The following is a 15,131-nucleotide window of genomic DNA, read 5'->3' on the forward strand; positions in this document are numbered from 1 at the left end:
GCCACAGTCAGAGAAAAAGTTAAATCTGGATTCAACCAGCTGAATGTTAATATGACGTGTTTAATTTGACGGGTAAAAATCATGATTTGTTTTAATGCTGTCGCTCAACATCACCTCTGATTTTATATTAATAGAGAATAAAATCTGTAAATTAGCTTTTGTTATAAATATTTGGAGGTGTGAATATAATATTGACCATAAATAAACATATAAACATTCTGTCTCATTTCTCCATCAAAACTTCCTGATCGGTTAAAGTGAAACTAAGAAAAGTGACATTTTGTCCACAATATTTTATTATAACCCAAAATAGATGAACCAGCTTTTCTTCAGGACTTTGACAGAACAAAAAGGATCCAGATAATATTTATATCTTCTGATCAAAATAACTGGATAAATTATTTTATAAGAAGTTTCTCTTACTTTATTATTTAAGTATTTTTTTAGGAGCAACCAAATTCACTTCCAATTTATATTTTCAAAAATGTTGAACTAATAAAATATACAAACACGTCTAATAGAATATTAACATTTAGCTGTTTTCTGACTCATCAGAGGGCAATAATCGATATGAATGGAGTTTATATTGATTGGTTCTGACCCTCTGGGGATCCCGTCAAACACCGCAGCATTTTCTTGAGGGGCAACAGGAAACTGGGACGTCATCGCGCATCTGAGACAGCGCGAGGAGAAACGTCCCTCCGTGACGTCATAGTGAATCAGCCTCGGGGGGCGGGGCCTCGATGCAGCCGCTCCCTGATTGGCCCGATGACGTCACCGCTGCGGGGCTGAACGCAGCGTCTCTGTGTCCTTCATCATCACCTCCATCACCCTCCTCATCCTCGCCGATCGATCCTCGCCGCATCTTCATCCTCCTCATCCTCAGCGTCATGTCCGGATCAAAGGAGGATTCCCGCCGCGCCTCCAGCGATTGGCGGGACTTTTTCTGGAACCCGCGCACGCACGAGCTGCTGGGACGCACGGCCACGAGCTGGGGTGAGTGCGCGGCGCCGTGCGCGCGCCCGCGCGGTCTGTTCAGATTATTGATCCATGAGGCTGATTATTAGAGATGAAGGCCAAGCAGCCTCCTCTTCATCACTTCATTGATCCGCTGTGACGTCAGACTGCTGTAGAACCAGCTGATGGACCAGAACCCGTCCTCCATCAGAACCAGACCTCCATCAGAACCAGACCTCCATCAGAACCCGTCCTCCATCAGAACCAGACGTCCATCAGAACCCGACCTCCATCAGAACCCGTCCTCCATCAGAACCAGACCTCCATCAGAACCCGTCCTCCATCAGAACCAGACGTCCATCAGAACCCGTCCTCCATCAGCTGGTTCTGATGCAGGACCGGTTCTGGTCCACCACCAGCTGGGTTTGTCCCGGTACCAGGTGACCTGGTGCCGGTCCGGTTTAGTTAGTTGCAGGTTTTAGTTAATAATCTGGTACCAGATCTGGTTCTGGTTCCGGTGTTTTTGAAATCAAACTGGTCCACTGGAACTGGGTTGGTTCTGGATTAACCCGGAATCCTCAGCATGATGCTGCCAACACCGAGCTTTAATGCAGGAAGCTGTTAGTTCGTCTGATGGTTCTGGTTCTGGTCCCAGTAATCGTGTCAGAACACCAGTAGAACCCGGCCGGTTCTGCTGTAACCACAACCAGAACCAGCAGGACTGATGTCATCCAGACATTATTGATTATCAGTTTTAATCAATATTTGTTCATTTATTCTGTTTGTTGTGCTGCTGGTTGCCATGGAGACGGTTTTATTTCCATTAGTTTAGTTTTTATTAAATAATTACTGATAGTTGATTTAATGAACTCGGCGTCTCCGCTGTGACCTCTGACCTCTCAGGTCTGGTGCTCCAGGTTAGGCCACGCCCCTTCGGATCAGAGACCATCCTGACCCGGTTCTGGTTCTGATGGGTTTATAACTGTCTGTGAGGATAATATCTCCCATGATGCACTGGGGCTGAACCCTCCCCCACTCCCTGCAGTGTTAATCTGGATTAGAGCAGCGGCCGCTCTGATTGGACGCTTCAACCTGGGAGAACCAGATTCCTCTTAAAGGGACAGGACACCTTTCCTCTGGCTGGGTGTTTCCATGGCAACAGTCAAACGACCAGAAGAACTGGAGCCAATCATCACCGAGTCTCCAAGTCCCTGATCTAGACGGGTTCTGGTTCTGGTTGGTTCTGAGTTCTGACCCGGTTCTGCCTGCAGACCCGTTTGATGGCTTCAGTTCTGGAGGAGGAGACTGAATCCGGGTCGGGTGGTTCTGATCGGCGTCCTAGTGGACCTGGAGGCCGGTTCTGTCAGAGGAACCGGGTTCTGACCCGATGGTGCCCAGAACCTGCTGAGAAGGTCCAGATGTTCCCCAGAACCGGGTCCAGTCCAGTTCCAGAACTTGCTGTGGTGTTATGGGTTCTAGTGAGGTTCTGCAGAGGTCCGATCAGAGGTTCTGAAGACCCAGGTGAAGGTTCTGGTTCTGGTATCCGGGTCCAGGTGAACATCATTCCTGGGTTTAACTCATCCAGGATCGGCTGACCTGCTTGTTGCTATGGTAACCCACAGATTGACGTTGTCTGTGATGCTAGTTGAGCTAGCTAGCCTGTAGCCTCCAATGCTCCCTGTTGTCATGGTAACACCTGCCCCTGGATGTGGGTCATCAGGGGATCAGAGAGGAGATGAGGGGGGCATTAGGGTGGTAACAGGGTAGATAGGGGGGCAGTAAGACCTGCAGGTTCTGACCCGTCCTGCCCTTCATCCTCTCCTCCTCTTCCTCAGGCCTGGTCCTGCTCTTCTATCTGGTCTTCTATCTGTTCCTGGCCGGGCTGTTCGCTCTGACCATGTACATCCTGCTGCTGACGCTGGACGACTACAAGCCCACCTGGCAGGACCGCCTGGGCACGCCAGGTGAGAGGGACACACCTGGTTACCATGGTGACAGGCAGAGGTGAGAGGGACGAACCTGGTCACCATGGTGACAGGCAGAGGTGAGAGGGACGAACCTGGTCACCATGGTGACAGGCAGAGGTGAGAGGGACGAACCTGGTCACCATGGTGACAGGCAGAGGTGAGAGGGACGAACCTGGTCACCATGGTGACAGGCAGAGGTGAGAGGGACACACCTGGTTACCATGGTGACAGGCAGAGGTGAGAGGGACGAACCTGGTCACCATGGTGACAGGCAGAGGTGAGAGGGACGAACCTGGTCACCATGGTGACAGGCAGAGGTGAGAGGGACGAACCTGGTTACCATGGTGACAGGCAGAGGTGAGAGGGACGAACCTGGTTACCATGGTGACAGGCAGAGGTGAGAGGGACGAACCTGGTTACCATGGTGACGGCCCCAAGTTCTGTTGATGACCCAGAGATTCCTGACCTCAGGGAAATACGGACGACCAGAACAGAAACTTTATGAATTTTATTATTAAATATTAATATTAAGATAAATTCTGTTTAATTTAATAAAGTTAAAGATGTTTAATAAATAATAATAATAAACAAACTGACATGAAAACCCAGAAATCAGAACCAGGTTTGACATGTTGAGCTCACACTGCAGTGGTGACCTCTGACCTTTACTGATGCTGGAACCAACTCACTCAGTGACCCTTCAGATCTGCAGTTGGATCTTCATCTGGTGGAAACTGGTTTCCTCTCAGAACCAGAACCCGACTCACAGAACGCCAGAGATGAACTGCTTCCTGTTTAGACAGGAAGTCCTTCATTCTGATCTGCAGATACAGGAAGTTGATTTAGTAACTAGAAGCAGTTTCTCTTCATCCTCTGAGGCTCTGACCTCCATCCTCACTACTGGATCTACATTTCCAAACTCCTTCTGGCCTGTGAGTTTCGCTGCAGAAGCTGGTTTACACTGCGACCTGTATCTGATCTTTTCATGGCAGTGTGAACAGCACAGGTCGGATTCTTTTTCGAATGTGACCCATATCTATCTATGGAGTGAAAATAGTCTCAAAATATCTGTGTGTGTGTAATACTGGATTGGTAAACCTTAAAAATAAAACAAACCTTCTCCGACGCCTATAAATGTTGATAAAGTACACAGATCACCTGGTACACACACAAATCTGCATTTACACACAGATCCAGTTCCGAGTGAACAACTATTTCTGAGACTCATTTTACGCTTCGCGCCCAGATGTGTGTAGATGGTGCGTTTACATGCTAGTAAAAGCTGGGACATCTGAGTTTTGCTAGTGTTTTTATCCTCTGAATGTTTCTCACTGAGCCGAAGTGGCAAATAGTTCGGTGGAAAACGGTAGATCGCAGCACTTCCTTATAATATCCTAAACTTATTTCTAGACATATTGTGCGTTTTTGAGCGGACAGGAGACCAAGTGGTCTGAAAAACGACCACTAGGTGGCGGAATGGTTCGCTGGCCGGAGAAATAGGCAGGAAAACCCAGAAGCAGACGGAGCGTCCCGGTGGTCTGTACGGAGCGTCCCGGTGGTCTGTACGGAGCGTCCCGGTGGTCTGTCCTCTGAAGTCAGTAGGAGCGAAACCTGCAGGCTTTGCTCTCCGGTTATAATGAGACATGGAGTAATTATAAATGATTTCAGGTTTTGTATGTCTGATACTCTGCCCTCATATGTTTCTGTTAGCGGGAGCTAATGTTTATGTGAGCTATGCTCAGTGGCGGAGCTAGACTTTTAAAGTTGGGAGGACCAAGGAGGGGCCAGGACTACCTCTGGGGGGGCAGTAGAGGAGAAACTCTGCTTCCACTGTGTTTAGATAATGGTGACAACTGGTGTTTGATCTTGGAAACAAATTGCAGGGAGTTTCTAACTTTAAGAAGGTCAGAGAGACAGCTGCTGGTTGGATGAGCAAAGATACGCCTTATTTGAATAAATTAAAGACAAGAATACACCTTCACTATAAAACTTTCTACACAGGAGGAACAAATCAGATTTTGCCCTTTGCAATTTCTCCAAAGACGTCTTTGCTTTTAGTTTGTCGTTTCCATCTTTTGTCCTTTTCCCTCTCTCAGGTAAATTCATGTGTTTGTGCTCTGAGTTTTCTGTTGTGCTTTAGTGGTGATAGGATGCATCTGTCTGGAATAAATGCTGATTATCGGGACGCTGTTATCCAGGGGTGTCCGAAGTCCTGGAGGCATCCTGCATGTTTCAGTTCCTCCCTGGTGGCAGAAACGGCTCCTCAGCAGGTCAATGTTCTCCTTAGTCCTCTAACGAGGACTGCCGACGATCAGCAGGACTAAGGATGGGGTGAAGATTAGCACTGGATGGTCCACTGCTCACATCCTTTGATCCAGGTGTGCTAAACCAGGGAGAACTAAAACATGCAGGATGTCGGCCCTCCAGGACCCACCTTGGACCCCCTGCTGTTATCTCTGTGTGATCTCAGTTCTTTGCTCACAGATTTTTGGAATCCAGGTAAATGAGAGGATGTAGTGAGTAAAAGACAGGAAACGGTGTGAAATCCACCGGCGGCATTAGAGCCAAACGGACAAGGAATATTTATAATTCATCTTAACAATAGCTAAATACATTAGATATTTCACTACCTCTGTTGCTGCCAGAAGCCAGGCTGAGGTCCAAACTGTCGTGCGTCGTCATAGCAACGGCGCTGTTGGAATGGGCTAATGTGATTGGCTGAAATACAGGTTACCCCAACGTAGGGCTCTGTTCTCATGATTGGCTGAAACAAGGAAGCTATCTGGTTGCTGATCAACCAATCAGATAAAACATTTATTAAAAAAGACATTTGTGTCCTGAGACGTCAGAGTCTCAACATTCACACACAAATGCAGCGAAACTCTCAGACCAGTAGGAGCCTGGAAATCAAGATATATTTGTATTTGCATCAAAAATACAAGTGCTGATCTTGTTCTGTGCATTTGTGAATTATGACACAGTTTTAGCTCCATAGTTTTAGCTCCATAGAACCGGGTTCATCAGGAATAAAGTTGAATCATCAGCTCCGGTTTCCCAGTCCATCACTCTGGAGGTTCTGATTAACCGGGTCAAGCGAAGGTCTGAGATCCAGTGATACTGAGACAGAAGTTCTGGACCAATCAGCAGCTCCGTTTACTTTAACTATAACATAGAGCAGATTGAAATTACAAAATAAATGCACCAAATGAAAACACGCAAAATCAAGTTTTTGCTCTGGGATGATTTGGTTTTTCATCCGGATCAAAATATTTCCTGGAACTTCAGAGGAACCAGAAACAGAAAAAATAGTTTTTTAAACATGAGCAGAATAAAGACGAGATTTATGAACATTTAGAACGGAAACTGGTCAGGTGGGATCCGGGTGATGATCACTGATAAGCTACAAGCTAAACTTAGCTTCCTCTAACGAGCTGCTTCCTGATTGGTTCTCCTGTTCCAGGTATGATGATCCGTCCTAAGGGCGACCAGCTGGAGATCAGGTACTCCGTGTCGGACCCAGAGAGCTGGAACAGCTTCGTCCAGAACCTCAACGCCTTCCTGACCTGTGAGACCAGAAGTTTACATACCTGGAAAAGATTCCTGCAGTCTGACTGAATGTTTACCTGTTCAGGTGTGGCTCAGTGGTTCTAACTGAAGCTTCTCTCCACCTGAATGTCTCTACCTGTCCTTCCCACCCGTCTCACCTGTCCAGCCTACAACGACAGCCACCAGGTGCAGCTGAACGATGACTGTCCACCTGATCAGTATTTCATCCAGGAGGACAGTGGAGAGGTAATAAGCTGCTGGTCTCACCTGTAGGGGGGTCAGAGGTCACCTGCTGCTGACCAATCAGAGCTCTGGTCTCCGATTGGTCAGACCGATTCTGGACCAGAACCTCAGTTTGATGTCAGAGTAACTCGGGTCAGACTGGATTCTCTGTCTGACCTTTGACCTCTAATGTTCCTCTCTGGACCTCCAGCTGGTTCTGATCTTCAGTGATCTGAGATCAGAACCAAGCGGACCGGGTCCAGTAGTAAAGTTAAAGCTGCTGTTATTGAACCGGGTCGATTCTGGGGTTCTGATCCGCTCTGACTCCGCCCCTTCCTGTCTCACCTGTCCTTCTCCAGGTGAGGAACAATCCCAAACGCTCCTGTCAGTTCAACCGCACCATGCTGGGCGACTGCTCAGGGATGGAGGACCGTTTCTATGGTTACAGCAAAGCCCAGCCCTGCATCCTGATCAAACTGAACCGGGTAGGTCGGGTTCTGATCCGGTACGTACCTGTCCAGGTGAGTTTCTCTGTTAGAGAGGAGAAGAAGATTTAATCCACCGGCTGCTCATCGACTCAGAGAGTTACGGTCCAGATTCATGTAAACCTGTCAGTCGTCTCCATAGCGACGGATAAAAATGGCAGATTTTAAAAATCTACAGGAAGTTCATGGACTGACAAAAACTCTGGGCAGAGAGCCGATCCCTGAGGAACTCCAGGGTTCATAGAGGAAGAACAACCTCTATAGGTTAGGGTTAACCTGTTGACCCCAGGGTTAACCTGTTGACCCCAGGGTCAGCATGTTGACCCCAGGGTTCCCCTGTTGACCCCAGGGTTAACCTGTTGACCCCAGGGTTCCCCTGTTGACCCTAGGGTTAACCTGTTGACCCCAGGGTTAACCTGTTGACCCCAGGGTTCCCCTGTTGACCCCAGGGTTAGCATGTTGACCCCAGGGTTAACCTGTTGACCCCAGGGTTAACCTGTTGACCCCAGGGTTCCCCTGTTGACCCCAGGGTTAACCTGTTGACCCCAGGGTTAACCTGTTGACCCCAGGGTCAGCATGTTGACCCCAGGGTTAACCTGTTGACCCCAGGGTTAACCTGTTGACCCCAGGGTTCCCCTGTTGACCCTAGGGTTAACCTGTTGACCCCAGGGTTATCCTGTTGACCCCAGGGTCAGCATGTTGACCTTCAGCTGTTGACTCCAGCTGAAGGTTCCTGTTGACCTCTTCTGGTTCCGTCCCTCCGGTTCCGACTCGGTCCACAGGTCAAGGCTGGGACTGAGGTCTAAGATGGCTGAACCTGGAACTCACTTCCTGTTTGTGACAGCGCACTTCCTGTTTGCTGTAAAGTCTTTCCAAGTCAAGTCATTATGTTGATGTCAAGTCCAAAGATTTCAGTGATTTTATGGGTTTTAAGTTAAAGTGGTTCTGTGACTCCAGTCGCTTCAGGAGTTTTTCTCTCCACTGTCGCCACCTGCTGCTCAGGATGAGGAATTGCTGCAAAGCTTGAGATCTGCAGAGTTTCTGTAGAAATGTTCAGAAATTAGAATAATAAACTAAACTGGGTTTAGTGTTTAATGGAGCGGGTCCAACAAACCAGAACCGATTCTGTTTCTGTTAATAAACTGGATCTGATCGTCTGGTGAGACGAGACGAATAAGAGTTACTTCCTGGTTGGAGGCCAGCAGCAGCAGGACCAGCTGAGCTTCAGCATCTCTGGTTGTTATTGGAACTACAGGCAAAGGGTTGGACTGCACCTGATGGTGGCGCTGCAGAGCTGCTTTATTCTGATCCTCCTGATGGTGGCGCTGCAGAGCTGCTTTATTCTGATCCACCTGATGGTGGCGCTGCAGAGCTGCTTTATTCTGATCCTCCTGATGGTGGCGCTGCAGAGCTGCTTTATTCTGATCCTCCTGATGGTGGCGCTGCAGAGCTGCTTTATTCTGATCCTCCTGATGGTGGCGCTGCAGAGCTGCTTTATTCTGATCCACCTGATGGTGGCGCTATAGAGCTGCTTCATTCTGAACCTCCTGATGGTGGCGCTGCAGAGCTGCTTTATTCTGAACCTCCTGATGGTGGCGCTGCAGAGCTGCTTTATTCTGATCCACCTGATGGTGGCGCTATAGAGCTACATCACTGAATCTCTTCCCACCGTCTCCCTGCAGGTGATCGGAATGCTACCTGGGAAAGACGGACAATCTCCTTATGTCACCTGTGGAGCCAAGGTCAGACTGTGTCCACCTGTCTGAGTCGCTATCTGTCCATTTGTCCCCATGTCTGTCCATTTGTCCCCATGTCTGTCCATTTGTCCCCATGTCTGTCCATTTGTCCCCATGTCTGTCCATTTGTCCCCATGTCTGTCCATTTGTGTCTCCAGCTTTACAAAGAGGATGACGCTGAGTGGGGAGGCGTGTAGCGGATGGTAACCATAGATCTGCTGCATTAGATCCTTCTCAGGGTTCCTGTTCTATGGAAACAGACCAGGCAGAACATTATGACCAGCTGGTTAACAGTGTAGCTCCTTCACTGATTGGACTGAACCAACAGATCAGACTAGTTGATGGGATGAAACGTTTCTGATCCGATACGGATGATCATCAGGGAGCCATGAGAGATGAAACCAGATAGATAGATAGATAGATAGATAGATAGATAGATAGATAGATAGATAGATAGATAGATAGATAGATAGATAGATAGATAGATAGATAGATAGATAGATAGATAGATAGATAGATAGATAGATAGATAGATAGATAGATAGATAGATAGATAGATAGATAGATAGATAGATAGATAGATAGATAGATAGATAGATAGATAGATAGATAGATAGATAGATAGATAGATAGATTCCTGATCGTCTCATGTTGTCTGTTTGCAGAAGGAGGACAGAGAGAAGATGGGACCTCTGGCCTATTTCCCTGTTAACGCGACCTTTAACCTCATGTACTATCCGTACTACGGGAAGAAAGCTCAGGTAACTCAGCCAGAACCGGCTGGATTACTACCATGGGTACCGAGTATGACTATCTATGTAGTACTCAGTTAGACTACATTAATATTATAATAGTCAGTATTAATACCGTCATATGAAAAGTTTGTGCACCCCTATTAGTCTTATTTATATTTATCCATAAATATTTGGATGTTTAATACTTGAGTTTGATGCAACCAGTAACTGATGGACACAGTAATATCTCGGTATTGAAATGAGGTTTATCAATAAAAACTGCAGTACGCATTAACACAAAATTGACAGGTGCAAAAGTTTGGGCACCTCAACAGAAAAGTGACATTAATATTTCGTAGATCCTCGTTTAGCAGAAATAACAGCCTCTAGTCGCTTCCTGTAGCTTTTAATGAGCTCCTGGATCCTGGATGAAGGTATTTTTGACATTTCCTCTTTACGAAACAATTCCAGTTCAGTTAAGTTTGATGGTCACTGAGCATGGACAGCAAATCATCCCAGATGTTCAATGACATTCAGGTCTGGACTGGATGACCATCCAGAACATTGTAATTGTTCCTCTGCATGAATTCCTGAGTAGATCTGGATCATTGTCTGAAATATCCATCCTCAGCCCAACTTTGTAACTGATTCTGAAACATTAAAGAATCTGTTGATATTGAGTGGAGTCCATGCGACCTTCAACTTTAACAAGACTCCCAGTGCCGGCATTGGCCACACAGCCCAAAGCATGATGGAACCTCCACCAAACTTTACAGTGGGTAGCAAGTGTTTTTCTTGGAAAGCTGTGTTTTATTTCCGCCATGCATAATGGCCTTTTTTATGACCAAACAACTCAATCTTTGTTTCTTCAGTCCACAGGACCTTATTCCAAAATGAAGCTGGCTCGTCCAAATGTGCCTCTGCATACTTCAAACGGCTTTGTTTGTGGCGTAATTGCAGAAAAGGCTTCTTCCGCATCTCCCATACAGCTTCTCCTTGTGCAAAGTGTGCTGAATCATTGAACGGTGGACAGTGACACCATCTGCAGCAAGATGACGCTGCAGGTCTTTGGAGGTGGTCTGTGGGTTGTCCTCAGCGGTTCTCACCATTCTTCTTCTCTGCCTCCTTGATATTTTTCTTGGCCTGCCACTTCTGGGCTTAACAAGAACTGTCCCAGTGGTCTTCCATGTCCTTACTATGCTCCTCACAGTGGAAACTGACAGGTTAAACCTCAGAGACAACTTTGTATCTTTCTCCTAAACAACTGTGTTGAACAATCTTTGTTTTCAGATCATTAAGTTTTGAGGTGCCCATGTTGCTGTTCTTCAGAGGAGATTCAAATAGGAGAACAACTTGCATTTGGCCACATTAAATACCTTTTCTCATGATTGGCTACACCTGGCTATGGAGTTCAAAGCTTAATGACGTTATCAAACCAATTTCGTGCTTCAGTAAGTCAGTGAAAAGTAGTTAGGAGTATTCAAATCAATAAAATGATAAGGGTACCCAAAGTTTGTGTTAATGCATATTTTCTGCTAGCACAATAAACCTAATTTCAATACCGAAATATTACTGTGTCCATCAGTTATTAGATATATCAAACTGAAATATCTGCTGCAAACACCCAAATATTTAGAAATAAAAATGATTAATAGGGTGCCCAAACTTTTACATATGACTGTATCAGTGTTGTGGTCAAGACCACCTAACCCAAGACCAGCGCCCCGCGCTACATGACACAATAAAATGTGAAATATGATCAAAATTGATTCTCAAATTCATCTGAAAGATCAATATTACCTTAAAAACACCTAGATATTAAATACTTAATAAATTTAACCAATATTAAAAGCAGAACAAACTCTTGGTTCTGCTTTGATTCCATCTCTGTGCTACAATCTGTGGTGGTCTCCTGCCTAAAAAAATAACGCCCTGGGCAGTTGCCCATATTGCTCATGTTAGTAACCACCACTGTCTGCACCATTAAACACAGCAATTGAGGCCCTGACGGTAAATACTGCTCCACTATGAACACTGACCAAGGAGCAACAAGCAAGAAGTAACCAACCACAAGATGCTCACCGTGACTGTTCTCACCCTCTCTCCCACTACATGAAGCCAGGCAGTCCGACACCATGGCACACATTACATCTGCCACATTACATCTGCCACATTACATCTCAACAAAAACAATCACAGAGCAATGCGCATGCTCTGCGTCCTCTTTCGTTCTTGTGTTTCATTTGTTAATTAAAAAAATATCAATGTACATAATTAAATAAAATAATGATAGCTACTGCAGTGTACGCAGAGCATTACAGGAACAAAGAACAGCTCTCAGTGACACTCCAGTCCTATCCAATAAGTAAAGAGCCGTTCAGGAGAATCAGACTGTTCCTGAATGCAACGTCACTATATTGCAGACTTTTGGACACAGCGTTGTCCCATATATGCGACAAGTCAGTCAACACCTCCGCACAATAATTCAGCGCAGTGAGTGACTTTTTTTCCATCACAAATGCTTATGTGTCTCTGTACAGCTAGCTTTGCTAGCATCATGTCAACGGAGCTAACCTTTTTTGAACTACTTTTCTAAGTGACGAAAAAAGTTAGACGTAGTTCCCACCGTCTGTGAAAGCGAAGCGCTACTGAGTTAGCTGTGGCCATCTGGTTTCTGATAATTTGTGCAGCGCTAATCTATTACCGACTATTAGACAAACATCTTCTGCCACTCAGAGGAAACCACTACGCATGTCTTGGAGCGCCATGTGCGAGTGAAAGGTGGGGAGGGGAAGGGAGTAACATAAACACGTGATTGGCAAGTCTCGGTGCGTTTTGCATCCGCTGAGAACAAAGATGTTAACAAATAAACTGGACAGTTTGCTGTACGTTTAGTGATATTGTCACAGTTGGGGGCTCCACTGGTCTTGAAATAAAAAGCCGAGTCCTCAGCGCCCGAGACCAATATCAAATATTACAACACTGGACTGTATTACTGTAATAATACTGACTGTTCTGTAGTACTAATAGCTCTGTAGTACTAATAGCTCTGTAGTACTAATAGTTCTGTAGTACTAATAGCTCTGTAGTACTAATAGTTCTGTAGTACTAATAGCTCTGTAGTACTAATAGCTCTGTAGTACTAATAGTTCTGTAGTACTAATAGCTCTGTAGTACTAATAGTTCTGTAGTACTAATAGCTCTGTAGTACTAATAGCTCTGTAGTACTAATAGTTCTGTAGTACTAATAGCTCTGTAGTACTAATAGTTCTGTAGTACTAATAGCTCTGTAGTACTAATAGCTCTGTAGTACTAATAGTTCTGTAGTACTAATAGCTCTGTAGTACTAATAGTTCTGTAGTACTCAGTCAGTTCCGACAGTAATAACACAGCTTTCCACTCGGCTGCAGGTGAGAAACTAGAGTGTCTACCAGCCGTCAGTAAAACCTGTAGGGTCAGACATTAATAACTTTATTTCTCCTGTTATTAAAACCGTTATAAGCATTGTGGTGTTCCTCAGGGCTGTGGACCTGGACCGGTTCTATTCTCCTGGTTCTGTAAAACTGATCAGATTTACAGATTTAAGAATCAGTTTTGTTTTCTGCTCTTTTCTTCCTTTATCATTTTAACTGTACCAACTCTAAACTGGTTCTGGACAAAGTTTTCTATGATTTAATCTGATTCCAGCCAGACTGAGGATCCAGCAGGTCCGTGTTCACAGATAACAGATTATAATCTGGTGAATCAGTGGGTCTGAGGTGTGATGTGTTTGGTACCTCAGGTGAACTACACCCAGCCTCTGGTGGCCGTGAAGTTCCTGAACGCCTCTCTGAACACCGACATCAACGTGGAGTGTAAGGTGACGTCCAACACGCTGATGGCCGGCAGCGAACGGGACAAATTCGCCGGACGGGTTTCCTTCAAGCTGAGGATCGACGGCCAGGAAGCTCTGTGATGCATTCGCTGACATCCGTGATGCATTCGCTGACATCTGTGATGCATTCGCTGACATCCGTGATGCATTCGCTGACATCTGTGATGCATTCGCTGACCAAATACAGAATCACTTCACACATTAGTGGTTCATTGATTTTATTCTTCTCTTGGAAACCCAAACCGATTCACTCATTCATGATGCATTCACTGCCCGCACTCGTGGTGCATTCACTGCCCTGATCCGTTTCGTTTTCTCTTACTAGTTTTTCTGACCGACTCAGTGACTGAAATAAAACGGTTCTGTTTTCTGGGATTTGATCCTTTACAGTTTAGGCTGGTGGGGCCCAAAGTGGGTCCTGGAGGCCCAGAGTGGGTCCTGGAGGCCCAAAGTGGGTCCTGGAGGCCCAGAGTGGGTCCTGGAGGCCCAAAGTGGGTCCTGGAGGCCCAAAGTGGGTCCTGGAGACATCCTGCATGTTTGATTCTCTCCCTGGTGGCAGAAACAACCTGTCAATGTTCCTCTCAGGCCTCTAATGATCCATCATCTGATCCAGGTTAAACCAGGGAGAATAAAACATGCAGGATGTTGGGCCTCCATGGACCTCCAGGACCCACTGTGGACCCACTGTGGACCCACTCTGGACACCTGTGGTTTAAACCCTGAAACGGACCAATCAGAAAGCACAAACACTGTGATGTCACTGTCTCTGAGAACCAATCAGATCACAGTAATCTCAGAGCATTGAATAATCTGCATGAATCAAACATAATCATTTATTACACATATTTATAGACATTTATTTGTATGTTTATTTATGTCCTGCTTATTTATGTTTACATTATTTGTCAACATCAAATTTATTTATAAACACATTTCAAACTTTTCAAACTGCAAAAATGTTTCACAAGGTAAATAAAATACATCATGGTGATAAAATCAAATATAAAAAGCTTTAAAAACACAATAAGACTAAACAGATCAATGTTGGTCAACAGGAAGCATAAAGATCATTTCCATTTATTAAATTAGTAAAATGATCAATATTTATTACTATTTAATTCCTAAAGTCGGATCAGAAACTCGTTCAGCTGCAGTGACTCCTAAAATAGACCAGTCAACGTGAACCGGTTCAGGAACTGGTTCATGTTGGAACACGAACCAGTTCAGGATCCAGATGTCAGGATGATGTAAACAGATTAAACCAAATTAATAACAAGGAAACTGGTTTCTCAGTTTCTCCTCTGTTGCCATAGAAACAGATTAAGTCACAGCCAATCAGACTACAACTTTGGTAACCATGGCAACATCCTATCTTCCATAACCTGTCTTTGTTTCTTTACCTACGTGCAGCTCGTTAGTTAATTAGAGAATCAGTTAATTAGTTTAGTTAACGAGTTAGAGTCACTGATTGGATGTTTTTGTTTCCATGTTTGTTTTTGTTTACTGTCTTCATCACCGTGGCGATGAACGCCCTCTGATGACACGCCTCTTACCTGCACTGCTGTCCTCCAAATGTCTTCCTATAGAGACGGACCGGCCAATCAGACGGT

The 15,131-nt window shown here is 45.4% G+C and overlaps 1 protein-coding gene across 1 annotated transcript; it reads left to right on the forward strand.

Moving 5' to 3' along the window:
* The first annotated feature begins 625 nt into the window (after nucleotides 1–625).
* On the forward strand, nucleotides 626–13,896 carry LOC145548630 (sodium/potassium-transporting ATPase subunit beta-2-like). Its single transcript, XM_081599394.1, has 8 exons — nucleotides 626–996; nucleotides 2,793–2,921; nucleotides 6,385–6,489; nucleotides 6,637–6,716; nucleotides 7,052–7,177; nucleotides 8,860–8,919; nucleotides 9,579–9,674; nucleotides 13,429–13,896. The coding sequence occupies exons 1-8, from the start codon at nucleotides 744–746 to the stop codon at nucleotides 13,600–13,602; spliced, it is 1,023 nt and encodes a 340-aa protein (XP_081455520.1). The 5' UTR covers nucleotides 626–743; the 3' UTR covers nucleotides 13,603–13,896.
* The last annotated feature ends 1,235 nt before the right edge of the window (nucleotides 13,897–15,131 follow it).

Source organism: Poecilia reticulata, chromosome 18 (assembly GCF_904066995.2).
Source record: "Poecilia reticulata chromosome 18, P_reticulata-male-v2, whole genome shotgun sequence".
Taxonomy (NCBI): Eukaryota; Metazoa; Chordata; class Actinopteri; order Cyprinodontiformes; family Poeciliidae; genus Poecilia; species Poecilia reticulata.